The 27,001-nt window shown below is 38.9% G+C and overlaps 1 protein-coding gene across 4 annotated transcripts in view; it reads left to right on the forward strand.

The window, feature by feature from the left end:
- The first annotated feature begins 256 nt into the window (after nucleotides 1-256).
- Nucleotides 257-27,001, forward strand: part of kcnd3 (potassium voltage-gated channel, Shal-related subfamily, member 3) — a 103,630-nt gene continuing 76,885 nt past the window's right edge. For 2 of the 4 annotated variants that reach the window (XM_065247147.1, XM_065247148.1), the window contains exons 1-2: nucleotides 258-655; nucleotides 1,849-3,025. In XM_065247147.1, the coding sequence (XP_065103219.1) occupies nucleotides 1,923-3,025 (1,103 nt within the window). In that variant the 5' untranslated portion in view covers nucleotides 258-655; nucleotides 1,849-1,922. Of the gene's footprint in view, nucleotides 656-1,848; nucleotides 3,026-27,001 lie in introns of all 4 variants that reach the window. The other 2 variants (XM_065247151.2, XM_065247150.1) reach the window with 2 other exon arrangements.

A 27,001-nucleotide genomic window follows, 5' to 3' on the forward strand; every position in this document is an offset into this window, starting at 1 on the left:
TTTCAATCAAATTACCTCGTCCCCATTTTTAAACGGTTCAGGTTAGGTAGCAGCATGAAGGGTGGGATGAAAAAACGAAAGCCTAAAAGTGAAATCACAGCGATATCAAACTGTTGGACGCGTTTCCAGTGCCTCAGTGCGTCTCGCGCTCTCTCTGCTCCATGAGCACAGCGCGCGGCGCAGCTCCAAACTACAGAGCGCGAGAACTGGCAGCAAAGAGAGAGACCTCGGGGAGGGAGGGAGGGAGTGTGCTGGTGTATGTAGATGAGAAGAGAGCAACAGAGACGAAGAGAGAGAGAGAGAGAGAGAGAGAGGTTGGGAAAAGACTAGCACCTCTATCCATCAGCCGCGAGCATCCTGCGGGAAGTCACTTCCAGCGCGCGAGCGTTCAGTGCGGCATTTCTGTCCGTCCGAGCAAATGGATCATTAAACAGAGCAGGATGTAATAGAGGACTACAAATCAGCCTTTATTTCTTTACGCTTGCGCTAATTACGCTGGTTATTTTATTTTTAATAAGGTTCATTTGTCACTTGTGTTCTTGCTTTGTCAGTTTTGCTCATTAATGCGCGGATATCGGCAAACACTTTCAAAGTGATATAGGGGAAAATGTCGAAAATGTAGCTGTTGAATTAAAAGTTGAATGATTTTTCATGGGTAAGTAACAAAGAACTTAACTGTTAAAGTGGGTTTGCTGTTTTAGATTGAGAGATTATTATTAGCCAAATTTAATTTTCATTGTAATTATTGATGCTAATAATAATAACGATAATGATTATTTCGATATTTAAATAATTATAAGATATTAAAATATATTATAATAATTATTGCTTATATCAATATTATTCCTATTGATAATAGTTCGTTTTCTTAAAATTATCCAGTTTTTAACGCAGCTGAGGACGCATTCCACTGAAGAGTTAATAATATAAATCTCGATTATCGTTGAATAAAAACTGTTGAGCACTGTCATTGTTTAGCGACCTGTATCTAATATTGGCGATTTTGTTTTGCATTGAGATCAACAGGTTCGTAATATTGTTTGAACTGTAGATGCAAAGGAACACGAGCAAAACTAGTTTTTTTACCTTTAGGAGTTGAGAGTCGCTCTTTCATTTACTGAAATTAGTTTAGAGATCACTTTAACAAGGTCATCTGTTTTCCTTAACGAGTTTTCGTGATGTGTGTGCTGTTGCATGGATGATTTTTGCCGCCTTTGAAAAACAATCAGGCAAAACAGATAGACATGTTCATCTGCAGTTTTCTTATAAACCAAACTGTTAGTAGCCTATATTAGTAGGCTACAGTTGATCAAGTTATATAGTATAGTGTTTAATATGTATCTAGTTATAAAGACACATGTTATTAAAATGTGGAATATGAGTGATGACAAAATGTGTATTAATGATAGCTTTATCTGCAGTAGTCTATTAATGTTTCTTTATTATACTTTGATCGTGTGCTTTTGCATTAGAAAAACAATGATGATGAGTTTTGATTATAATTTTTCTGAATTTCACTGCCAGTAAAAGTTTACCATAATATGTTTATCACTTGTTTTCAATTTTGGTATCACACCCCTCACGTTATTTCATATTTGTTTTCCCCACAATCTTTCTGTTGTTTCTGTCCTCCCTATTTTCCCTTTTCCGTTGTCTTGCTCTTTTCTAATATTTATTATTATTTTACTCTGTTTGATTGCTTTCCTTTACCTCTGTTCAATCTCACCTCTCACTCCCATTTCACATCTGGCTCCCCCTTCTCTTATTCCCATTGGAACTCTCGCTCATCTTCAAACCTCTCACATTTTCTCTCTTCACTTCCTTGTTTCTCTTTCTCTCTATATATAGATGGGGTCTAACCTAATGTCAAGCTGGTTGTGAACGTGTTTGATCTGGTCCCCTCGACCCCAGACGGAGTCCCCATGGCTGCTGGAGTGGCAGCCTGGCTCCCCTTTGCTCGGGCGGCGGCCATAGGATGGATGCCTGTAGCCAACCTGCCCATGCCTGTTGCACCAACCAATAAGAACAAGCGACAGGATGAACTTATTGTCCTTAACGTCAGTGGCCGACGCTTCCAGACCTGGCGAAACACTCTAGATCGCTACCCTGACACGCTTTTAGGGAGCTCCGAAAAAGAGTTTTTCTTCAACGAGGAGACTAAGGAATATTTCTTTGACCGAGATCCAGATGTGTTCAGAAGTATTCTCAACTTTTACCGTACAGGGAAGCTGCACTTCCCACGCTACGAGTGCATCTCTGCATACGACGAGGAGCTGGCATTTTTCGGAATCATTCCTGAGATCATCAACGACTGCTGTTACGAAGAGTACAAGGACCGCAAGAGGGAGAACTTGGAACGTCTCATGGATGACCTTGAGGACAACAAAGACAAAAAACCTCCTAACATGACTTTCCGTGAGACCATGTGGAGGGCCTTCGAAAACCCACACACTAGCACCATGGCCCTGGTTTTCTATTACGTTACCGGGTTCTTCATTGCCATATCTGTCATCACCAACGTGGTCGAGACAGTTCCATGTGGTTCCATGCCGAATCAGAGAGAAATTCCCTGCGGGGAACGCTACACAGAGGCGTTTTTCTGCATGGACACAGCGTGCGTAATGATCTTTACAGTGGAGTATCTGATGAGACTGTTCGCAGCGCCCAGCAGGTACCGGTTCATGAGAAGCGTAATGAGCATTATAGACGTGGTGGCAATCCTGCCGTATTACATCGGGCTGGTCATGACCAACAACGAGGACGTGAGCGGAGCTTTTGTTACGCTTCGAGTCTTTCGCGTCTTCAGGATCTTTAAATTCTCCCGGCACTCCCAGGGTCTCCGAATCCTTGGCTACACGCTGAAAAGCTGCGCGTCCGAGCTTGGCTTTCTCCTCTTCTCCCTCACCATGGCCATCATCATCTTTGCCACCGTAATGTTCTACGCTGAGAAAGGCTCCTCGTCCAGCAAGTTCACCAGCATTCCAGCCTCCTTCTGGTACACCATTGTAACCATGACGACACTGGGGTGAGTCATTTCCTCTGAGATTGACTTACTAAATATTAGCACTGAACTCATCATGCCACACACCCAATGCATTAAGAGGGTTAGTTCACATAAAAAGAAAAAAAGTGATTATTTACTTTCCCTTATGTCATTTCAAACTTGTGTGACTTGCCTACAAAATCTATAAAAATTCCCTACTGTCTTCAAGTTCTTCACAGGTTTCTTTTAAACCAATGAACAACCTATTTTCAACACCACACATGTCCTTGGAAAAATATGCGTCCCTCCAGCCTGTGGATTTTTCTTCTTTTTAAAGTTAACTTTTCATACCGCAAATATGAAAGTTCCCTCATAATTTACAAACTCTCAAGCCATCCCAGATGTACTTCTGTCTTTCACTGGACAAAAGCAAATAAGTTAATTTTAGCGAAGCTACAAGAACCACATATAACCATCATTGAAGTAAGAGAAAACATTTAGTATTTTATCAATATTACTTGATTAATATTGTATTAGTACTGTAATATGATTAATATCTCAAGACACGCAAGAATATATGCCGTTGTATTTGAGAGCTTAACTGTGCTGTATGTTGTCATGCATGTGTGATATATCGACTGAAAAAAAGCTTAAAATTATGAATATTTTCTCTCATAAACATATACAGTATATTTACTTCCGAAGACATATATTAACCCACTGGAGTCATTTATATTCCTTTAAAGATGGATGGACATTGACAAGTCTTGTGCATCTGGGATGGTATTAGGGTGAGCAAATTAAATGGGCTAAGATGAAAATTTAAAGAGTTTTTCATATTTTGATGAACTATTCCTATAAAAATACCTAATGACCATAGTCTACAGTCATCCCTACCCACAGCAGCGGTAGGTTTGGAATCAAGTCATTGCCCCAGGCTAGACTTTATTCATCCCTATTACACACCAATTAATATTTAAGCGCGTGTGAAACAGGCGAAGGGAACATCCTTGAGCATTTCTCTCCCACACAGTAACAACAGCAGTGTTTCCCACAGGATTTTGAGAGACTGTGGTGGTGATGACACCACCCACTAATTAGCATATATGTGACGTCATCATGTCGTGTTTCATTTGATCTCGTGTTGGCACCTGAAATATGTTTCACTTCTACTTTTTGATCTGTATCTGTTTTTGATCTGTATTATATGTCAAATTATATTTTAAGCCGAATTAAGCTTTTTTAAATAGTGAAATAAAAATGTAAATGGGAATCATGAAAATTCTATTTGTGGGGGCCAGTGTTGATTCTGTGGTGGGCCACCACAAATAAATCAATGTATGGGAAACACTGAACAGGACAGCAGCTGCAGAGCTGTTCAGAGCCATTCATTTCTACTCTTGCAAATCACAGGCTGTTTATACACATGTTCACTTTACGGTTGACACACGCAGACGGCAATTTTATAAAAATCGGATTTTTGGTGATTGCTGCATATGAGCGACTGTTTAATGCTGTTATGTGGTTTATGACTTGAATAATTGGCTGCTAAAGTCAGTGATAAACTGTGTCAAGCGACAAATGCTATGGCTGCTGTGTCATGGTGCCTTTGAAACTGGAGCTGCACAGTCAAAAGGGTCTTTGATTTCCTGTTTAGTAAGCTACACGACTTTGCTTATTGGCTGATGCACCTGTCAGCGAGCTCTGTGACCCCAAAACAACAAGATGAATAATTTCATTCATGGTTGAGAGAAACATCATGAATGCAACATTAGCAAACGATTGGTTCTTGATGAATACAGCTGTGTCTGTTTGCCTATGAAACAATGCACCAGTTTAGATATTTGTCTTAGGTTCACTTACAAAAGCCATATGCCTTCATATTTAAGTCTTTTGGGTAAATGTGTCATGCGTTTGCACAACATCTGCATAGGTTTAAAATTTGTAATTGTTGAATTATAATTCTATATATCAGTCTTGTTGTTGGCTAGTTTGACATAGATTTCAGTGCAGAGTGGATCTCATTACTCATGACTACATTCTCAGCAGAGATCCAGTCTCCGCCAGCATCTGAGACTTGACCCACAACGACAGCGAGAGACTTCTCATCAATAAAACACGCTGCAGAAGTGTGTGTCACTGTGACTAATGTTCTCAGGTACATCTGCTGAACAATGTAAACCACCGTGACATTTCCAACCCCACTGACGTCACCTGAACTCACTGCCAGCATGGAGCGTGTTTACATCCCCTGAAGTTTAGACCAGATAGAGGTTCATTTTCCCATCCCAGCAGTTCATCGCATGATTGATTGTGCCAGCCTATAAAACTGAAAAAACACAGATGAGATCTCTTTAATATCTAAATTGCTTTTCCTAGACAGCAATGAGGTTGGAAATGGAAACTTTTCCTCCTGCGTATCAGATATTTCTCATCTCAGAAAAAGATCCAGATATGTCACATACGTACGGTAGTTCCTGTAGAGATCTTAAAACTATTTTTAAGTACTGTAAATATTGAACATTTCAATTTGAACTCAAAACATCCAAAATCTGATTACCGTACCTTAATGTATTTCAGCTATTGTCTAAATTCTCAATTTCTCCTAAACAATTTTAGGAGAAACATCTGAGGAAAGTAGATATATAAATACAAACATTCTCAATAAATCTCCTAAGCAATAAAAAGTAATCTCTAAGCAATAACAGTTTACTCAAGGAGTTCAGGTTTGTATCACATCACAACACACCTGTTGATTATGAGGCACATGAATTCTCCTGTCTTTGTTCTTGACCAAAGCAGCGGTGTATTTTACACACTCACTGCTTCTCCTATTCATTGATTCATTCACACTAAAGTGCACATTACCTGGGGTCTCTGTCTTACTTGGCCAGAGCGAAATGTAGCAGGGCTGGTGTCAGGTGACTGATTTACCTACATGTGGCATTGTATTAACTTGGTATATGTACGCCGCCCTGAAGACACATGCATGCGCTACTCGGCACGTTTCACACTGATGGCCCTTATTAGAGTAAAAATGAAAACATTGTGATTTACTTACCCTCGGGTCACTCCAAATCCATATCTCTTCTGTGCAACAAAAATAGAGGTGTTAGGCAGGATGTCTGAACTGCTGTTTGTTTAGTCAACGTGAATGTGGTGACTATAGTGCCATTACTACTCTATTCGCACAGCACTTTGGTCCCAGTAAAATTGGCAGAGAGGCTTCTGTGTTAACACAAACAAATCCTGTAAATGTTCTGGGATCGCTAACGTAAAGAGGACCTAGTAACATTGCCATAACGTTTACAAAAAGCATTCTGTGTGAACAAGAGGCAGAAACAATTGTGTAAGGGGTGTGCCGTAGTGTGGATAGTTTTAAAAGCAGAAGATAAACATGTAGAAATCAATACATAAAAGTACATCCTGGGGGCTTGATCACACAAAACGCATTTATGGCAGTTGCAGGCGCGTTTTTTGAATGATATTCTATGGGCAGTGAGCATATGCGCGCTGTTTATGCGCGCCGACCGCCTTGCGGTTTTTGCCGCTGGTTTTAAAGCAGTGCTGAGCGCGGAAAAGCAGCCGACGTCATTCACATCTTTCTATTGTCCAATCAAATGAGGACAGAGGCGGGCCTTACGTTGTGGTGAGGGGAGGTTACAGTTGCTTTGAAGAACCGGACTCCACTCGCTTACTCTCTCCTGCATGTTTGTGCACCTCTCACCAACAAACAAGGTCAGAGCAAGCATCCTCTTTTTAAAGTTTCTGCTATTATATAATAGTTAACAGCAAAAGAGTGCTCACACTTCAATATTTGATTGACAAGACAGCTTACTCAGTGGTTGCCTAGCAATATACAAAGCAGCGCCGGACTGCTCTTTTTTAAAAATGGCAGTGCGTCGCGCCTTGCGTTTCCAAGCATTTAAAGCGCGTTTGGTGTGATTAGACCCTAACCCAGACCCCAAATCTAACCCCCAACGCAAAGCGACAATGATTTAAAATAGAAAAAAAAAAATTGAGAAAACAATACATAAAATGACACGAAAGAGAAAGTCGTGCCACGGACATGAAAAACATGAAAAAAGCTGAATTTTGTGCCATGGACACAAATAAGTTGATTTAATTTTTCGTGACTATAACACGACTTTCAGTAAGATCATTTTGGATTTAAACGCAGATCAACATTCACAAGGAGAAATGTCGGCAAACTGGAATAAAGTAGAGATCAGGGAGCTCGTCACTATGCGCGCTGAAGCTAAGATATTCACAGAACAGCACATTATGCATCCTTATCATCTTGTCATAAACAAAAATGTACGCACATGCTTTCTCAAGAGACAAATCACGTATAATAATCAAACTTGTGCTTAGCTGTGGAAAAACCTAGCAAGTGCAGGACTTTAAATATGTCTTTACGGGATCTTTAGAGTATGTGAATGCACGCAAAGATTCATTAACATTAACAGTGAATGAATGAACCAAAAAGCAAACGATTCTGGACAAATCCCGGACAATTTTCCGTGTATTTTCGTTAATCTCTGTGTGAGGGCTTCTGATTTGTATCATTTTTAAATCTTTAAATTTATGACAAATCTTGGATATCCTACTCTTTTAAAAAGAATTTATTTCACAAGAAAGGAGAAGGTGTGAGTAAATTACATTTTTATGTAAAGTATGTAAAGCCCTATAATATGTGACTCTGCATGTGAAAGAAAACCTAGCTAAAGTAATTTTTACTGTTTTCTACTTATAATCATCATACATAATACAACAAACCTTCTGTGAAAGTATAACCTTGAAACCTTTACAATTGGCATGTCAAAGGTTAAAATTAATATGAAATCAATGATTGAAATCAAACTTTGATTGGTTCTTATCTCATCATTCGATTATTAGTCTTTAACCTGGATTTTAGAGTCATGGTCACATTATTTTTTTATTTTTCTACGGACTTTTTTTTACGTTTAACAATTTAGCTGTTGGCCATTTTAGTGTTCTGTGCTTTGTCTTGGCAGAAGGGCATGCTTAGGGCTTTAAACAAAGGAAGAGAATGGATGAGACAAACACCAGGCTAGAGAAAGTGGAAAAGACAGACAGATTAACCTTTGGCCACAATGGAGTATTTCAGTGACATACACAAGACAAAATGCTTGCAAACTCTTTCTTGTGTGATCCGCAATGAAACAGCCATGCCCTAGTATCAGATCTTATGTTGCATAAAGCGTCCAAGCACTGATTCGGTTGTCCTTTGGTTAATCTGGCCCTGAACACTGCTTGCACAACCTCAGCGGATCCAGGTTGGATTTTATCTTGGTTTTAATACAGTTACAGAAAGAGATTTGGACTCTATGATGTCTGTTGTGAAAATGCATAGAGCTTTTACAGCTACATCTGCAGGAGGTTGGGGATTTAAAAGAGAATAGATGCTTGTTTATTGATTTATTTATTTATTTGCAGTAATAAGATGGTTTTGACCTTTAGATGAAGTAGCATATTCTAAATGACCTTTTTACAGAAACGCAAATCTCAAACCAGTTTTTCAAGCATGCGGCTTAGAGAAGTGACACCAAGTATACCTGGAATATAATTTTCATTATCTCTCCCTACATAATTCTGTTTGTTTGGCATCTTATTAGCCTCCAGCCCTGAAGCGATGGTCGTTGTACCTCTTACAATACACCCTCTGTGTCTTACAGACCTACTGTATTTATTCTGCACTCCAATGTTGCAGTAAAAAATCCTCCCAGTAATGAAGGCTTTCAGTTGTTACAAGTAATAATTAACATGACATTGGACATTCACGCCCTCATTTCAATAGCTGAATAGATCACAATTCTCGCCCAGCACATAACTGTCTCTCTCTCTCTTTCTCCTGATTCACTGCGTATTATTATTCTTCTAACCTGTTCTGTCAATACTGATCAGAAGCATTGATTAAAAGAAACAAAGGAAGAGAGAGAGGCGATGATAAGAGAGAGAAAGCGGACTTTAATCTATTAGTCAGGTTGAATGATGATAATCACCCAGAGCTGCGGGGTGTCAGACTGATGACATATTAGATCAGTAAGGGAACATGTATGTGTACGTGTGTTTGTCAAGGGGTCGTTGAGTTCCTCTCATGATGTTTGCTGTCAGGGGCTGTGCATGAGCAACCATTCCTAAAACATTGCTGCATCAAGGAGATTCTGGCTTTGGGACTGCACCTGATCTTCTGCTCTGTGCTGTATATTGTGCTGTGAAATTCACAAACGAATCACGCATGCACCAATGCGCTCACTTATCTGCGAGATGACTGCAGTCTAGCCACTGCTGCAGGTGTGCAGGAATTGGTTGTTTTGAGCATAGAGCTGTGTGCTTAGTAAGTGTACCTTTGATCTTCGTTTCAGTCTTTCACTATATCCTGATTAGATATGACACAGTTTTCCAGCTGTAAGGGATTTGTCCATTCGCACTCATCTGATTTAATGTTTAATTACACTCTGAAAAATAAAAATGCTGCCCAATGACATAAAAGAACCATTTTTTCCTTAATGTTTCCATAAAGAATCTTTAAAAGAACATTTAATTGCAAAAAAGGTTCTTTGTAGTTAAAAAGGTTATTTAGATCCTTGTTGTGAATGTACATTTTCAGAAAAAATGGTAGGGAAGGTACCTTTAAAAAAGGTCCTAATACAGTGTTTCCCAACCAGGGGGCCGGGGTCCACAGGGGGGCCTCAGCAGATTTCTAAGGGGGCCTCAAGATGACTTAAAATTATAAAAAATTGCACAAAACATTAAAAACAAGCAAAAATCAAGATCTTAGTTGGGAATATAATATCTGTCTAGTCATTATAAGTTCTACCATATTTTCCGCACAATAAGTCACTCCGGACTATAAGTCGCATCAGTCAAAAATGCGTTTTGAAGATGAAAAAATATATGTAAGTCGCAATGGACTATACATCGCGTTTATTTAGAAAATGCAGAAGAACAGACATTTAAAGGTAGGGTATCACATTTTGAAAACTGCTAACGGTAGCCACCTAGCAATGAAAGCACGATTCCCCCCTCCAGTCAAATCGCCATCCAAAGTCACGCCTCTTTCAAAACACATGAACACGCACAGATCAGACGGTCACATCTCATGTCTCATTCACCAGTGAGAAAACTTTGCAGTACAAAGTGAATAACATTTCTAAAATAACCAACATGAACAACTGGTGCACATCAGAATTAGTTAAAGCACACTTTCGGATGTGTAGACGTAGTAACTATATCGTTACGCTAATCCGTAAACGAACATAATTTCATAAGCAACACAATGTTTCATCAAAGTAGAATATCTAAATCCATCTCAAAACAAACATATTGCGTACCTACCTTACCAAAATAAACAGTGCAACGACCCTTTCAGACCCTTTGCCTCCTGCAACTGTTTGCATCTCATGGTAAAGCAGTAAAGTTACCGATGTTAATTTGGGTTTTTGATCCAGGCAGTTTTTGCTGTTGTTGTTATAAAAGATGTCTTTCGTTTTGTGGCTCCTGTGCAGCTTGTCAATTTAGCAGAAAAGTTTGCCATTCTCGCTGTTTACAGACAGGAGGTGAGCGCACGTGAAAGCGCCGATGACTTATGGTGTCTGCTTGGACTCGCTGCGCTGTGGGCATTCAAATTACGCTTACGGAGGAGGGACATAAAAAGGCAACGTCCGTTCGGACCGAAATCTATGATTGGTTGAACATTTTTTGGTCCTACGCCTTTCACAGATGACATAAATTTCTACAAATACATTTCAACAACTTAACATAGTGATTGCTATCAGAATGTGAGGAGACTTTTAACCAGCATAACTAAAAATGTTTCAGGATCAAATCTGTTTCCCTACCTTTAATCTAGAAAGGCAAGTTATTCAACTAAACAATAGCACAGAACAGCAGGGTGAATAGGGGTCTGTACATGTTAAAGTAACATAAACAGTTATTTACACAATAAACAATAGCATACAGATCATACCGGTAAGGCTAAATAAGCTAAGTTAACACGACAAGCCAAATCAAGTTCAAAAAGTCCCCGAAGTCATTCTGCATCACTGAATCCATTGAATTACATAAATACAGGAGCAGCATAGAGCACACTCTCGCGGCTGTAGACGGCAATGTATGATCTTGGTTAAAGGCACACCATGTAACTTTTTGGCCACTAGGGGGTGCTAGACATGTATTTTTCATGTCTAGCACCCCTAGAGGCCACAAGCGCCACAGCACAGTCGCAAAGGAAAAGAAGACTCTTTATGTCACAAAGTGTGCCTTCCAGCATGTCATGTCATACCATTTCTTTTTTCTGAGATTGTCTGATGGCCAGTAAGAATGTTGTATGGAGTTGACTATCTAGCATGACAATGCAAAAGTGATCAACAAAGAAGTTGATCTGATCATTTCTCTCTGTCTTTCTTTCCCATCCTCTCCTTTGTCCATAGTAAATTTGGCCTTGAACTGTCTCTAGGTGCCACATCATCATATTCGTATATCATTTTCTTCAAAAATGACAAAAATAAACATCAGCCTCTCTTTATTGATCAAACTCAGGCAAATTGTTGTTTTATTATACATTATAGCAATTTAGAAAAATGAGTGAACTGATAGAAAGATAAATATTCATTCCTTTGTTTGGGTCTTTATTCAAAGTGCTTTGTGGGGTTTAGAGTTTCTCTGATAGCCAAATTGCTGCAGTTTCATCCCATCAGCCTTACATAATAACACACTTTCACCATTAGCAACCACATCTGATGACAATAATGGAAGCATCAATGAAGGAAGATATTGTTACGCTGCATCCAGCAAAAACATCAAAACAATAACCCTTATAGTTATTTCAACATCCCTACCAAACCAACTGCAATTTCTTTTGATCTAGTGATACCGGTTGTAGATGTCTGGATTTTAAGGGGTCGTATTGATTTGCTGTTCCTTTGTTGTTGTTTTTTGCCGGCTTAGTGTTGCCAGCAGAGGGTAAGAGGAACGATTACAGGTGTTAGGTCAAGCTCTTCACTTTAATGAAAGGTCACGAAGGGAAAGTGGAGTAAAGCAAGACGTCTGACCTTTGAAACCTCTTTAAGCAGCCGAACACAACACTGTAAAAACTGAGTAATGTCTATCAAAAATGAGCTACAGTATGAATTCAGAGCTGTAAGATTATAAATGATGATCTATAGTGCTGTATAATGCATGTGATAATATGTGATAATATAAATACAGCAAAATGTTTGCATGACTTAAATAATTGGCTACACAGTGAAGTTTTACAATTTTTTGCTCTCCTCTATTATCTTTTGACATTTTTTGGGGACCCCTTAGAACTTGGGGGTCCCTGGATCCAAATTGAGCTACTATAAACATTCCTGTCTTTTACTCTCTCTCTCTTTTCTTAACATGGGGAAGGAGCTTTTTCTGACTGATATTCTATTCTGGCACTTAAAATTATGTAAATTCATTAACCCAAAACGTTTGTACATAGGTAATATGTGTCTGTTGTCATAAAATGCTTATTTAACTGCATAGAGGGTGTTACAAAACAATTATTTTTGTGCTAGTGTGTGCAAATGACTCGCTCAAGGCACATAGCTTTTGTGATATGTGTATAAAATTCGAGAATCACAGAAATGTCTCTCTGTCAGACGCTCAGACTGTCTCACTTTAGACAGCTGCTAAGCGTTTGTGTGCTCCTTTCAACTGAAATGGTTACACGTCTGGGTTTCTGTGTCTCTGCTGAGTGAAGCTGAATCACACTCACTGAATCCTGAAGGTTTCGACACTCAAACAAATTGACTATTTCAGCGCAAATGTTTGAAACATCAGTGTAATCACATGGAAAAACTGCATAATAAATACATTAAGACTAAAATCATTACCCCCCAATGCTGAATTATAGATTTCTTAATGTAGAAAGGGTTGTAAAAAAAGAAAATATGAACAAATAAGAGACACTATGATAAGTTCACATAGAGCATAAAAAGGAGTGTGCATTCAGAAACACTCACTGAATTCACTACACTCTAAAAAAAAATATTTTTTTCAACTCAGCATTGCGTTAAAAAGGACGAACCCACCTCGCTGGGTTGAAATTTAATCCATACTGGGTTGTGGCTGGGTTCTTCCCTTTTTGATCCAACGCTGGGTTGAAAATAACACAGTATTTTTATAGTGTACCCTGTGTGGTGCATTAGCCAACATAGTTGAACTGGCAATCCTATACCAGTGGCGGGCCATACATTTCACACCTAGCCCTTCAGTGGTGTCCTACCTGAATTAATCCATATCTTAATAACATCATGACATCACGGTAATAGAAACACATGAATATAAGTAAAATTGAAATTACTGTGGCTGTGTCCAAAAACTTAGGCAGCTGACTTGTTGCCTCGTTGCCTCATGAGGCAATCACTTCGGAGGCATGAAGGCAGCTAAGAGAAACGCTTTCGACACACTTCAAAGGCATTGTGTTTGAAATATAAACAGAGAGCGCCTTTGTGCCTTTGTCGAAATTTGTGCTCCAGCCGCTTTCTTGGCCGCCATTTTATTTTTCCGAACTCAACCAGGCTCGACCAATCACATTCCCCATGCACGCACACAATTGTGGGATAAGATCACAGGAGTCAGGAAGTAAACCCAACATTGGGTTTGGACATGCCTTGATGCCTTCCTGCCTTGGAAAGCTGCCGCAGAAGGCAGCAATTTAGAGTCAGTCAAATTTGACTTTATTTAAAAAAGACACTACAAAATAAGACTCAATAAATATTTTACAAGAAACCTGTTTGAAAGGTATTTGAAATGAAGACAAACTTTTTTTTCAAAGGAGATCACATAAATGGTTCTTGATAAAGCTTAATTACTCAATTACTTTGTTGACAGTCTATTGTTCAAAGATAATGCAAAGTTTTTCTAAGGCTTACTATTAAAAAGGTGAAATACAAAGAATTTCGGTTTCGACTGAAGCATTGGACACAGAAATAGGCATCACCGCCAAACATGTCAATGCGTACAGCTACCTCATGATCTCACCCAGATATTTATGATGAAGGAAATCAAGGATGTCAATAGGATTTTTCCCCTCAAGATCAGTCATGGCATACATTACAGTCAGTTCTTAACAGTTTATAGACAGGACAAATCGAATACTGTTCCGTGACTTTGGAGGAGAACGCTGTATGTGGGAATTTTTTCCGGTATGTTTGAAACAGCTGGAGGTCAAACCAATCAAATGATGTGAAAATGCTGACTTCATTGTAGGATAAATGGTCCCAATGACACCAACTTGAAATCTGATTGGTTAATGCAGTGACTTCACTGCCATTTATCTTAAGCTGAAGGCGCCCGCACTATTCGTTCTGAAGGCCTTAAGGCAGATTTCTTTGAACCTGGCAACACATGATCTCAATGAAATGTGATTGGATAAATGCGCTATCATATATAAACACTAAGCAGTGCAACCAAGAGAAAAGCTATGAAATAAATAGTTTTTTGTGATTGTTGGGGGCAAAAATTCTTGATCTTGTGGCACGTTTTCTTAAAAAATGCGATATTTTTGCAATTTTATGCAATTAATTTGCGGGAACTTGCAAAAACTGCAGGAACTTGCAAAAACTGTTTGCAGCTTTTCAATGATGTTCACGTCACATAATCACGTCACTTCATAACGTTCCCATGGCAACAGGGGATATGGCTGCGCTTGTGTGTAGTAAATGCAAAATTTTTCTACTTTTTGCTTAGATATATGTGATTTTTGCTACAAAAATGCAGGGATTATAAAATCATGCAAGCCCCGCATTTTTTGCAAACGTAAATCTGCAATTTATGCTGCGAAAGTGCGGCGTATTTGAAAAAATGCGGCACCCGCATAAATATGCAGACTTTGGCTGATTGTGCGTTGAATCATGCGATCGCATAATTGCGTTTTTCTGGAGGGACTGAATAAAGATAATAGACTATTGTGGGATTCATTTAATATACATTCATGGAAAATATATTAAAATGAAAATCAGTGATGCAGTGTTTAAGCCAGCAGAGAATGCTTTGCTGGCCCTGACGACCCACCACTGCTATAAACCGTATATAATGAAATTGTTGAATATTTACAATGATGCTCCTTAAATAGCTAGTACTCTAAAAAATTCTGGGTTATTTTCAACCCAGCCCTAGGTAAAAAAGGGACGAACCAAACCTGTTGGGTTTTAATTTAACCTATGCTGGGCATTTCAAACCCAAATGCTGGGTTGTTTGAACCCTGTTGGGTCAAATTTGAAAAAATTTTTGGGTTCATTTAACCCAGTGGATTGGTTCGTCCCTTTTTGACCCAACATTGGGTATAACATAACCCGGCATCTTTAGAGTGTACCTGCTGTTATGTTGTTTAAACACTTTTAGTTTTAATGCGTGTTCCCTAACATAGCTATTCTATTCTACAGAAGTGTGAGGTAAAGATAGAGAGATAGGGAGAATGCATAAAGCAGGTGGATGAGTGTATAAATGACAGAAACAATCGTTTGTCTCTCCCTTCTAATGCATTTGGTTATTGACCACTGTCATCTTTAACTGCTGCTAATGAATCTGCAACTGTCACACTGAATAATGATTTCACTCCACAGCACCACCAGCTGCTGCGATTCGGGGTGTGCATATGTTTCTGCGTGTGTGTGTGTTATGTGTGTGACTGGATCTAAACTTCACTCGTGCGAATACAAAGCTCATGACAGCTCTCGCTGCATTAAATAAACTGGTGTATGAATGTCTGTTGTTTTTGTCTCCAGGCTTCAATTTAATCATCATTAGTGACTCATTCTGGGGAAAGAAATAGATGGTTTGACAGTCACATGACTGCAGCCGCAACACGTCGTACATACTGATGCACATGCCTTATGCGCACGCGAGCGAACACACAAGCACACACCCGCGGATATCCTCCTGTCTCCCGCAGATCCTTTTCGGCCCCAGCTGGTTGATGCTCAGATACTAATGTCTTTTAAACATTCGTTGCTGCTATGCAGTGTTTATGTTTACCCCTGATATTAGTTGCCCGTAGCAATAAATTAATTAATGACTCTGCACTGATAGCCCCTGCTGCTCTGAGCTAGCATTGATAAAAACAAATATTCAGCTTTTAACAGATGGACTCTGGCTCGAAAGTGTGGTTTGTTGTGACTAACAGCCCATGTGATACAAAGCTCTTCAATAATGGGACGTGTGGCCTGAAGGCTCACAGTGAAGGACTTTAATCTGTACCTGTCTGTAACGGACACATTCGAGAAAATTCACTGGAAGATTTGGACTTCTGTGAAAGTCAGCAAGAGGACATGACCAACACTTTCATTTCCTTTTCCTTAATAAAAAGAGATAAATGGAGAGGGTAAAGTTGTGTCAAAAATCGCATACTTGTGCACTATTCGTAAATTCTAGTGCACTTCAAGTAAACGTCTGATGCTCTCATTCAACCGAGTAAATGAAGTGTGGAATGCTGGACACCTTGCAGTTTTGCTTATATAGCAGAAGTGAGAAGAGTTTATAAGGTGCTGTGTGAGCAAAGTTCAGACGATTACGCTTGAGTATGCTTCCAGTTTTCTTTAAAACAATCACATAACTTAACCATACGGATCACAGAGTATAGTGTGAGTGCAGATGAGCGGGGGAGGGGAGACAATCATACTTGGGTACCGTTCGGTACGGTTAAAGGTGCCATAGAATCTAAAACTGTATTTACCAAGGCATAGATGAATAATAAGGGTTCTGTAATGACATATCGTGAGCCTCAAACACAATCTAATGTAAACCTTGTGCATACAAAAGACAGCTGGAAAATAGGCCAATCTTAACGTAAAACCAATTGTGAGTCGAGATTTACGCCTCCAACATTAAATTCCACATTAAAATAAGTTCAACATTGTTACAATGCTAAAAACAAAGTTGTGACTGCTACAGTAAGTTAGCCCTATATGCTAGTTAATGCTATATGCTAGTGTTTAGGCTGAAGTTCTACTGTTGACGTTACAGTTACGTTTTGCAGGTCCATACTGACGCTCTTAGATCTTAAACAGTCTATTATATGTAGGGTTGCCAACCGTTCCGTATGATACGGAATCGTCCCGTATTTGACACATAAAATTCTTGTTCCGTATTGAACTGATACGGAACGCAGTTTGTTCCGTATTTTATGAAAATTAATTCAGTGCAAATACATGACAGACACATAGCTTATAATGTCAGCCATGAACGAAGACTGCGTCATTTGTATAAGAAAACCCTGACGGTGCGGTCATTTCTCCCTCTGTTTGTCTATGATCTGCGTAGCGTTGCAGCCCCATCAGGGAATGCCCATTGGTCGTTTCAGTCATTGTGATGTCACGTATCATAGCAACGATGACGACAAGTGACAACAGAGGGAAATGTAAAAATGACTGCATCCGAGCAGCCGGCGAAAAAGAAACGAGCACAAAAATATAGAATTGAATGGGAAAATGACTACCCGTGGCTGGAATGCATGAGAGACCATGAATACAAGGCCAATTGTACCATATGCCGTCGCGTTTTTCTGTTTGTCAAGGCGGAGTGTGTGATATAAAGCAGCACGCATGAGGAGAAAAATCACAAGAGCAGCGAGAGGCTGCGGGCACAGGATGGAGGAATGTCAAGGTTCATTGTCCGTCAGTCGTCTCCAGAGGCTCATATGGTATGTAATTATGTGGATTTTTAAAACTCAAATATAGTTGATAAGAAAGTGATTATATTAAAAGAGATACAGATTTAGCCTAACAATCCACATATATATCTCTCCAGTGCTCTCCCTCTGTTCCTGGGCTCCCTCCCGTCTCATAATGTGTCAATCATTTCTGATGGGTTTCTTATTAAATAATTATGGAGTTAGATAGCTCAAGGTTTAAAAAGGGGTGGGGTCTTTGAAGAGGGCGTATTATAAACTTAAATTAAAACCATGGTTCATTGTTGGCAAAATGATCATGATAGCCTTTATATTTCACATCTATGTGGTTCAGTCTTGTATACTTAGGCATACTTTGCTATTCATTAAATATTTAGGGCCTAAGAAGTTGTATAAAATATATTTATCTAAATTTATTAATTAGTTTCCACTATTTTCACTAGAAGTCTTCATTTCAGGGGTTATTTTTTTTAAATTATCTTCTGTGGGGGCATGTCACCGGACCCGGGCAACCCCCCCACCCCGGTTCTTTATTTCCATTTCAGAAAGGTGGCAACCCTAATTATATGCCCTGATAAAATAGTGTGTCGTGAGTGACAAGCAAACAGCCAATAACAAATGTTGCTGTGGGGTTCGGTTCTGCCATCGCCATGTAACAGAAATGCACGAAAACATGTAAAAAGGTGCTGTGGAGGGAAATGTTAGTCCATTTCGCCTGCCGGTGTGCACGTCAAATAACTTTGCGCGCGGCTCTGCAACCCAACAAGCATGTTTTTTTTTTCTTCAGATTTTAGTTCCCAAAATGCTTTGCATGAGGGTGTTATTTTAGTTTTATTTTGTAAAGATAAAAGTGTGTTAATGTTTAATGTTCATTTAACTTTGAACAAACTGTTGCCAGTAAATTCAATTCAATTTTATTTACATAGCGCTTTTCACAATTGTTAATTGTTTCAAAGCAGCTTTACATGAGTATATGTAGGGGAAAACACAGAATAATCAATAGATAATACAAGAAGTGGAATACAGTGGCTGAGAATAAACCATACAAGCGTGCGTAGTAATAATGTAACGTATACAGTAAAGTGCTAAGTTAAGCCAAAGTTGGCTGACTCTCCCGGGGATGAAAAACTCCTACAAGGACAAAAACCCTTGGGAGAGATTAATATATATTTATATATATAAACACGGTATGGATAGGAAGCGGGTAAGCGGATTAAACTGGTTCAGCCGGTGGTCGTTGGTCGCGTATCGGCTGGGCATCACGTTGAAGGACAGCCAGTAGATCTGTGGTGTGATGACCTTCACAGCAGCAGGAACTGGGTCTGTTTGTCTCATTGTCCTCGGGGTCGAGACAGGGAGAGAAAAACAGAATTCTATTAGCGTAGGGGCCGTTTGCATGTAATGCAAGTGTCATACAGTATTGTGGTTTAAAATCTGCTCGGTTCCAGACAGGCTACCTATTGCAGCATAAGTATATTACCCATATGAGGCATGTGAGTGCTTTGTTGTAGACAAACTAACTATTGTGAGATAAGTACATTAACTGGACATTTTATGCTTTGTTAAAGAAGAATGTCTTAAGTTTAGCTTTAAATTGACCGAATGTGTCTGATACTCGAACATTATTTGGTAAATCATTCCAGAGCTTAGGGTCTAAGTAGGTGAAGGATCTACCACCTTAAATAACATACATTTGAATCGACAGTAAGTTATCACACACTAATCGCATTCCCTGTAGGGCTGGGTATCGATTCAGATGTTCCAGATCGATTCGATTTCGGTTTCCCATCCAACTTTCGATTCCGGTTCTCGGGCCGGTTTTTATACTCGATTCTTGATTCAACTCAATGAATAAAGATTTAATACAAATACTATATTGATAAAAAGGAACAGTGAACAGCAGTTTACAAGTGGGTCATTTATAAAAAGAAATTAAAAGCCACAACACTATTGTCATCGTCTTGCTTGCGAAATCTAAAATGCTTTCATACCTCTGACTTTTTATGCGAAGGTGGCTTCAACGTCGATGAAGCACCTGAAACTGCCATTTTAAGCACTGAATGAATGAATTAATGACATGCTCGCCTCTTGCTCCTTGGTAACATCGCGCAAGGCAAAAAAGAGGGTGACATCTAGTGAAGAAGACTAGTAATTAGATAAACATTAATCTTACGTTCAATGTTTGCGGAAATAAATATGAAAGAAAAAAATCGATTCTGCTCTTTGAGAATCGATTTTGAATCGACCACATAAAAAAACGATTAATCGATTAAAAACATTTTTTTCCAGACCTAATTCCCTGTATGGTTCATGCTTTATAGCACTGGCATTTAAATCTCCTTATGACTGTATGTTTCTAACAATGAATTACAATTACTTATGTGAATAATCCCCAGTCTCTCTCTGTCTCTTTCTCTCTCTCACCTGTGCTGTTCTCCAAAGTGTTTACCTTCATTTACGCAATTGCACTATATCAGTGGTTCCCAACCTTTTTTGCCCTAAGTACCCCCACAGCCCTATCAGTAAGGCTCAAGTACCCCTTCATCGAAACTAAACCTAAGTTGTGTTTTAAAGACAAATAATTAGTAATATTTATTAATTTTAAACATTAAAGTAAAAATCACTGACTGATGAAGCATGTTTATTTCAACAAACCACTATCATTGCTATCAGTGTTTGCATTTTATCAGCTCATTTGCATTCTAAAAGACACACCCAAAAACGGCACATTTTGCTCAGCCCTACAAAATGGCAATTTTGACATACTATAATTAATTATCTGTAGGGTGTTTTGAGATAAAACTTCATATGTGGACTCTGGGAACGCCAAAGACTTATTTTACAAATTAAAAAATGTCATCATATGACCCCTTTAAGGGCCAGATTTACTAACAGCTTGCGCAAACCATCATTTTGGCATTAAGTAACGACTGAACTTACTAAAGACACGCAGTAGATATTTAGCTCTGAAAAGGTGTTATTTTTGGAACCTTATTGCATTTGTATTTGTGGAAGTTTTCCTTTTAGAAGCAACATTAATGCGAGGAGAGTATTAAATTTTGCCAGAGGAACATACTTTAAAAAAAAATATATAGTTTGCCAAGCCATGCTATGTTTAATTTGCTGGAGAAAAGAGGAGAAGTCACGAGGAGAAGTCAAATCAGGTACTTTTACCGTTCATACTTCTTTAACCGTTCATCTTTCGTCCTCCGGTTCTTACTTTCACTTAGCTGGAATTTCACACTCCGCAGTCCGCATTTTCATTGCGATGTCCTGCCGAGGTCTCTTATTTGCGACCCTGTACTAATTTGCGCTGCTCTAATAGATTGCAATGGTCATTATAGAAATGTGCTTATGTCATTATTGTGCCTGTGTATTTTATTTGCGCCTTTGTAGTAAATCACACGCAGATTACCCACTCCGGCGCTTATTTGGAATTGAGCTCTCACGTCGTTTTTAGTAAATGCCCTAAATTTACTAAAATCAATTTAAGTTACTGATAATTAAAGTGTGCAAATTTGTTAAATTATTCTGTTCAAATATAAAGAGAAACAAAATGTGTTAAAGTGCCCATCTTATGACTGCTTTTCCACAAGTTATATAGGTGTATGAGTTCCATAAAGCATGTTTCAAAAGTTGTTTGCTCGAAATAGCTTGTAGGAAAAGATTGTTACCCATCTCTAGTAGCCTCTGTTTCAGGGCAGTTCAGATTGTGCCGTTTTGAGCTAGTCTTACATATTTATGAGCTGCTGCTTCTTTGATCACGCCCCACTACTAACGTCATGTCCCCGTGCGCGTGCTCAGTGGTATCGTGAGCAGTACAGACCATACGGTGTTATTATTTTATATATTATTATTATTATTATGTTGCCAACAGACAAATCATGCAGAAAAGTATCACTAATAAGTACACTACAGGTGAAGAAACTCATGACACACAATGAGTAAATTGTGATGTTACGTTAGCAGTCACAACAATAAACTCGTTTTCCCTGGACAATGCTAACATATTCCCATTATAAAACATTTTCAAGCGCATTATTTTCGCAAATTACAGAAATTAAGACCCGGCGGGGGATGTATACTGCTTGTGGGCCACGTGCTAATTGCTAGAAGCTAGCGGGAGGTCCGGACCGTAAAGTTATAAGAGGCTCGGGGGTTAGCCTCGTCAGAAAAGCCGGGGCTGTAAGGCCCGGTCTCGGTGTGTCAAACTCATCATGACACAAAGATTCCAGCGTAAATTGTGATGTAGCAGTCTGAACAATACACTCGTTTTCCCTGGACAATACTAACATATTCCCGTTATAAACATTTTCAAACGCATTATTTTAGCAAATTACAGAAATTAAGACCCGCCGGGGGATGTATACTGCTTGTGGACCGCGTGCTAATTGCTAGAAGCTAGCGGGAGGTCCAGACCGTGTATATATCTATGCGGACCGTTAAGTTATTAGAGGCTCGCCTCGTCAGAAAAGCCGGGGCGTACGGTCTCGGTTAGTTTGGCAAAAAGCTTTTAGCTCTAGCATCATAAATGTAGTATTTTGTGACAGAAGATGACAACATGCAAAATATAACGTGACTTCTTACCTTTTGTGATGAAACAACGCGATCGCGAATCGAATCCAGTCTGTTTCAGATGTGTGAATGATCCATGAAAGTCCAATAAAATACATCCAATTACCATTTTTGTCCACAAATGCTTATAATCCGTGAAATATAGATACATAGTCTGTTGTTTACATCAGATTTCGCATGAAGGTCTTATCGCCTACAATCTGAGGACTGTTTGCGTCGTATAACACTGTATATAAGATTACTCCGGGTTCCAATAACCATGCGTTAAAACTTTGTTTTTAAAAGTAGGTGGGAGTATAATCCATAATATCCAAATAGCGCTCTTATTTCCGTAAGACATGATAATAGCACAGAGGGTCTCATTCAAGTGACTGCTCTATGCTCTCTAGCTACCTGGTGGGTGGAGACCTGCGAGTGGGGTGATGGGCGGGAAAACTTTTTGTTACGTCACAACGGAGCTGAGTTTTAACTCGCGCAATCTGAGACTCAAGGCAGAGGACATTCAGAAACCTGTATCTCACTCAAAACAGCATGGATGGATTTTTTTCCAAGTTTGTATGCGTGTGGGAGCATCAGAGACACAAATGAACACCCCAAAACCCAGAAAAAGTGAGTTTTTCATAATACGGGCACTTTAAGACATTCACTATAAATACCAAAGACATTATACGGGACAATATATGTTAGCCAAAAACAATGCAAAAGTTTTTTTGCATAATTTGAAAAAGTAATGGCAGCGGGAATGAATATTATAGCATTATTTGAACATTATTTATAGTTAATAAACTTTGTGTCTTTAGAAACTATTCAGGTTCATTGAAAATAGTCAGATCTTTCTTGAGTTGGACATTGCTATTGCGTTTTGGATCATGCAGCGCATTTACTCTTGACGGCTAATTATATTAATGATAAGATTACAATTACAAAGTTGTCCTTTTTACAATGCTTTCCTCACAAAAATCAATCTTACGTAAATGACTGGACAAACGAAAGACATTTTTATTAAAAGTAAAGGAGATCAAAGCAAAATCTAAATCTTTTCGCGTACCCCCTGGAAACTCTTCACGTACCCCCTGGGGGAACGCGTACCCCCGGTTGGGAATCACTGCACTATATGACATCTGCGCATAACATCTGTACCTCTCAATTTATACCTTCATTTCTTCTTGCATTACATCCTTTTAGCTCTCCCTATCTTAGTACAGTCAGTAGCTGGACTGAGTGAGTCAAGGTGCATCTGGTCAAACAAACTAAACATCAGCATCCCAGTGGGAGCTCATCTCGCTGCGGTCACACCACTGTCCTTTTGGGCATCTCCACTTCACACAGATGTGGTCAAACAGCAGAAGACAAACACATGGCTGTTCAGACCACAGCCAATTTCACCAGCACCTTCTGCAGAGACACAACATCACCTCTGACACACATACACAGAGCTCCAGCCAATAAAATTTTATCCGGAAATATCATCGATCATGTGATTCTTTTGTTTTTTGTAAACCTATACTTGAATGCTGTTTCGTAAACCGTGTGAAACCACTGCAAAACAGCACATACACAACCATAGAGTACGCAAAGATAAATACGCACTTGTTAAAAGCTTCAAATAGCTATTCAAACCTCTCTCTCAGCCAAGCTGCTGATATTTTAGCAGCCAAATTCTTTCACAAACATGAGCATTCACTTACATAAACTTACAAACACACACACCCCAGGGTCTCAAATGTGTCTGTAAACAGGCAGATGGACCCCTTCTGCTCTTGATCTCCTGTCCATCTTCACAGCCAAAAGCTGTTGATCAGGGTTAGACAGTTAACGCTAAATACTAAACATTACAAGTGAAACACAGGGAGAACATCTGATCCATGTCCCAGATCACTCATTGCCAGCCTTCGTAAGTTTGTTCACCTTTCAAGCTTGATGTGTGTTAGTCAGTGTTAGTCTGACATTAAACTGGTTTGTTTTTGTGTAATTATTTTCCTATTTAGCCTAATGCCAAGTTCAGACTGCATGATTATGCATGACTATCTGTGGTTGCGTTCAGTCGCTGCTGTGTTGACACTGCACAATGGATCGGCGTCAGGGGGTTTCAGACGCTATAACTTTATCATTGGAAGAATTGCGACAACTTTGTTCCAGTCCGCAAACTATATCTGACAAACGGTCAACCGTGCAAGACTGGAATTCTCACATGAGACTGGGATTATTATTAAAAATGGAAGCCCGCAAGAAGCTTGCCATACAAATTGCATGTGCGCTCATTTGCAGCAAAAGAAGAAAAAAAAAGAAGATTATGAAGGAGGAAATGGTTTGGGAGACTTCTCCCTGAACTTCCAGCTGCCCTGTTTGTTGCTCTCTCATTGACTGTAGGTCATCGCCGATGTTATTGTCAGTCAGAACACATTTCACACAGCATGATTTTGAATCGCTGACAGGTCCAGATATATAGCTATCTCACAGTGTTGGCGACTCATCTGCGATTCTCTCAGATTGCATCTCTTGACAGTTCACACAGTTTGATTGTCATTCGCATGAACGAGCACTGATTTGCCTGTCATTTCGGCCATTTGTCGGTAATTTCTCAAAACCTGACGGCAAGTCAAAATCAGAATTAAAATTGTGCAGTTTCAATGTCTTAACATCCCTTGTTTTGCTTTTTGTAAGTGTGAAAACATCTCTGACAACTTTGGTTAACCTTTGATTTAAATGTGGGGTCCATGATCTCTGAAGACCAATGTTGATATTTGAAATCATCTAAACAAACACGCCCCTACCCCAATAGAACCTGGACCTTCATTTTATAGACCCGTCCCACTTATACAGTATGTAACCCAGGCAATGATGTCGGATAGTAGACACGCCCCTTACTTCTGTTTGGCTACAAGTGTGTTTTGGTAGTCGGCCCGACTCCCTTTTCCAAAGCGTTTTTCAGATGTCGTGCACCCCGCCTTTAACCTTTGATGTTTAAGAGTTTAACCCTTGATATCACAATATCACTACAGTACAGTGGTGGACAGTAACGAAGTAAATGTAATTCGTTACTGTACTTAAGTAGTTTTTTTGCGTATCTGTACTTTACTCAAGTACTTTTATTTTGGGAGACTTTTACTTTTACTTTACTACATTTTAAAGTCAAATATCTTACTTTTTACTCCACTACATTTTAAAAAATCGGTCGTTCCTTTTTATTTATCAGTGGATAAAAAACGTAACTGGGCAAACTAAAGCTGCAAAAAAAAAAAAAAAAAACTAAGATGCACACGTGATGCGTCAAACCACCAATCAGCATGCGCTTCGTTTTGAACTTGTTTTGGTTGCCGCGCTGTTTCACGTAAGCAACGCGAGTGCCGCAGCCAGACAATGTATCGTTTGGAGAATGAAACTGCATTCATAAACAACGGAGGAAATAACTGACCCGCCACAACAACAATGGCCTTATTTACGCGAGTTTTTTTAAGTCCTTGAATATAGAGTCCTTCGTGTCTTCTCTGCCTGCCTTGAAACTGTGCTATTTCTTTTAACAAGAATACTCCTTCAAATCTAAGGAAACGCGTAGAGGTAAGCCATTTTTATTCTGGTTATATTTTTAAATGAGCAATCTTAACAGTAGCTTGCAGAAAACTGTTTCATTGTGTTGTTAAAATATGTACGACGTTATCATGAATTAACTTTAAGCTATGCAGGCTGGAGCTATTTTTAGCCATATAGTTAGCTGTATAGTTAGCTGTTTCACTTAAGTTCATTGTATTTGAAGCTCAGTGATCTGTTATTGTGAAATGCCAATCAATCACTATCAACACTGTTGTAAAATATAAATTACATTTTGACTAGCCATGCAGTGTATGATGCTTAAACATGCAGGTGGATTGGAGTGCCCCCTATTAACTGAGATTGTTATTTTCAAAAGTTTTGCTTCCAAAATATATTAATACATTTATTTATGTATTAGAATATCCATATGACATGCTAAAGCACATGAAACGTTTCTGAAATTATATTCTGTAAGGTTTATTTTATTTGTCAAAGGAAGGGAGACTTATTTCTAGATATGTATTTAATGTTTTGAATCTTTTCTTTTGCAGAAAAAGCATGGTAGCCAACATTAAAAGGTGTATGTTGCTGTAACATCATCACTGAAAAGAAACCTGGAAAGTGAGGAGGCTCCATCAACCTCCAGATAGTAAAAGAAAACTCCTGTGAACCTGTGCTTAATTCAAGTTTTTACTACACTTAAACTGTTAAATTATTTAACAAATAAATCTTGAAATTAGACTTGCTGCTCTCAAATCCTGTTATTTCATTTGGTGCTAAAGGAAATTTTTTGGTTTAGGCTTATGATAATTTTAAACGACATCAGTGTCTGATTTATTAATGCCCTTCTATTAATAGATTGTGAGCCAAGAGAGTTTTTCACATAATTTGAGTTTTGTGACAAAAATGATACGGCCATAATAAATCACAGTACTTTTGTACTTAAGTACATTTTGAGGCAGATACTTTTGTACTTTTACTCAAGTAAAAATTTTAAGCAAGTACTTCTACTTTTACTTGAGTAATATTTTACCCTGTGTATCTTTACTTTTACTCAAGTACATGATTTGTGTAATTCGTCCACCACTGCTACAGTACAAAAGTCTCCAGAAGCTGTTTTGCATTAAAGTGATATTTCACCCAAAAATGAAAATTCTGTTATCATTTACTCACCCTCATGTTGTTACAAACCTGTATACATTTCTTTGTTCTAATGAAAGCAAAGGAAG

The sequence above is a fragment of the Paramisgurnus dabryanus genome, chromosome 11 (assembly GCF_030506205.2).
Source record: "Paramisgurnus dabryanus chromosome 11, PD_genome_1.1, whole genome shotgun sequence".
Classification (NCBI taxonomy): Eukaryota; Metazoa; Chordata; class Actinopteri; order Cypriniformes; family Cobitidae; genus Paramisgurnus; species Paramisgurnus dabryanus.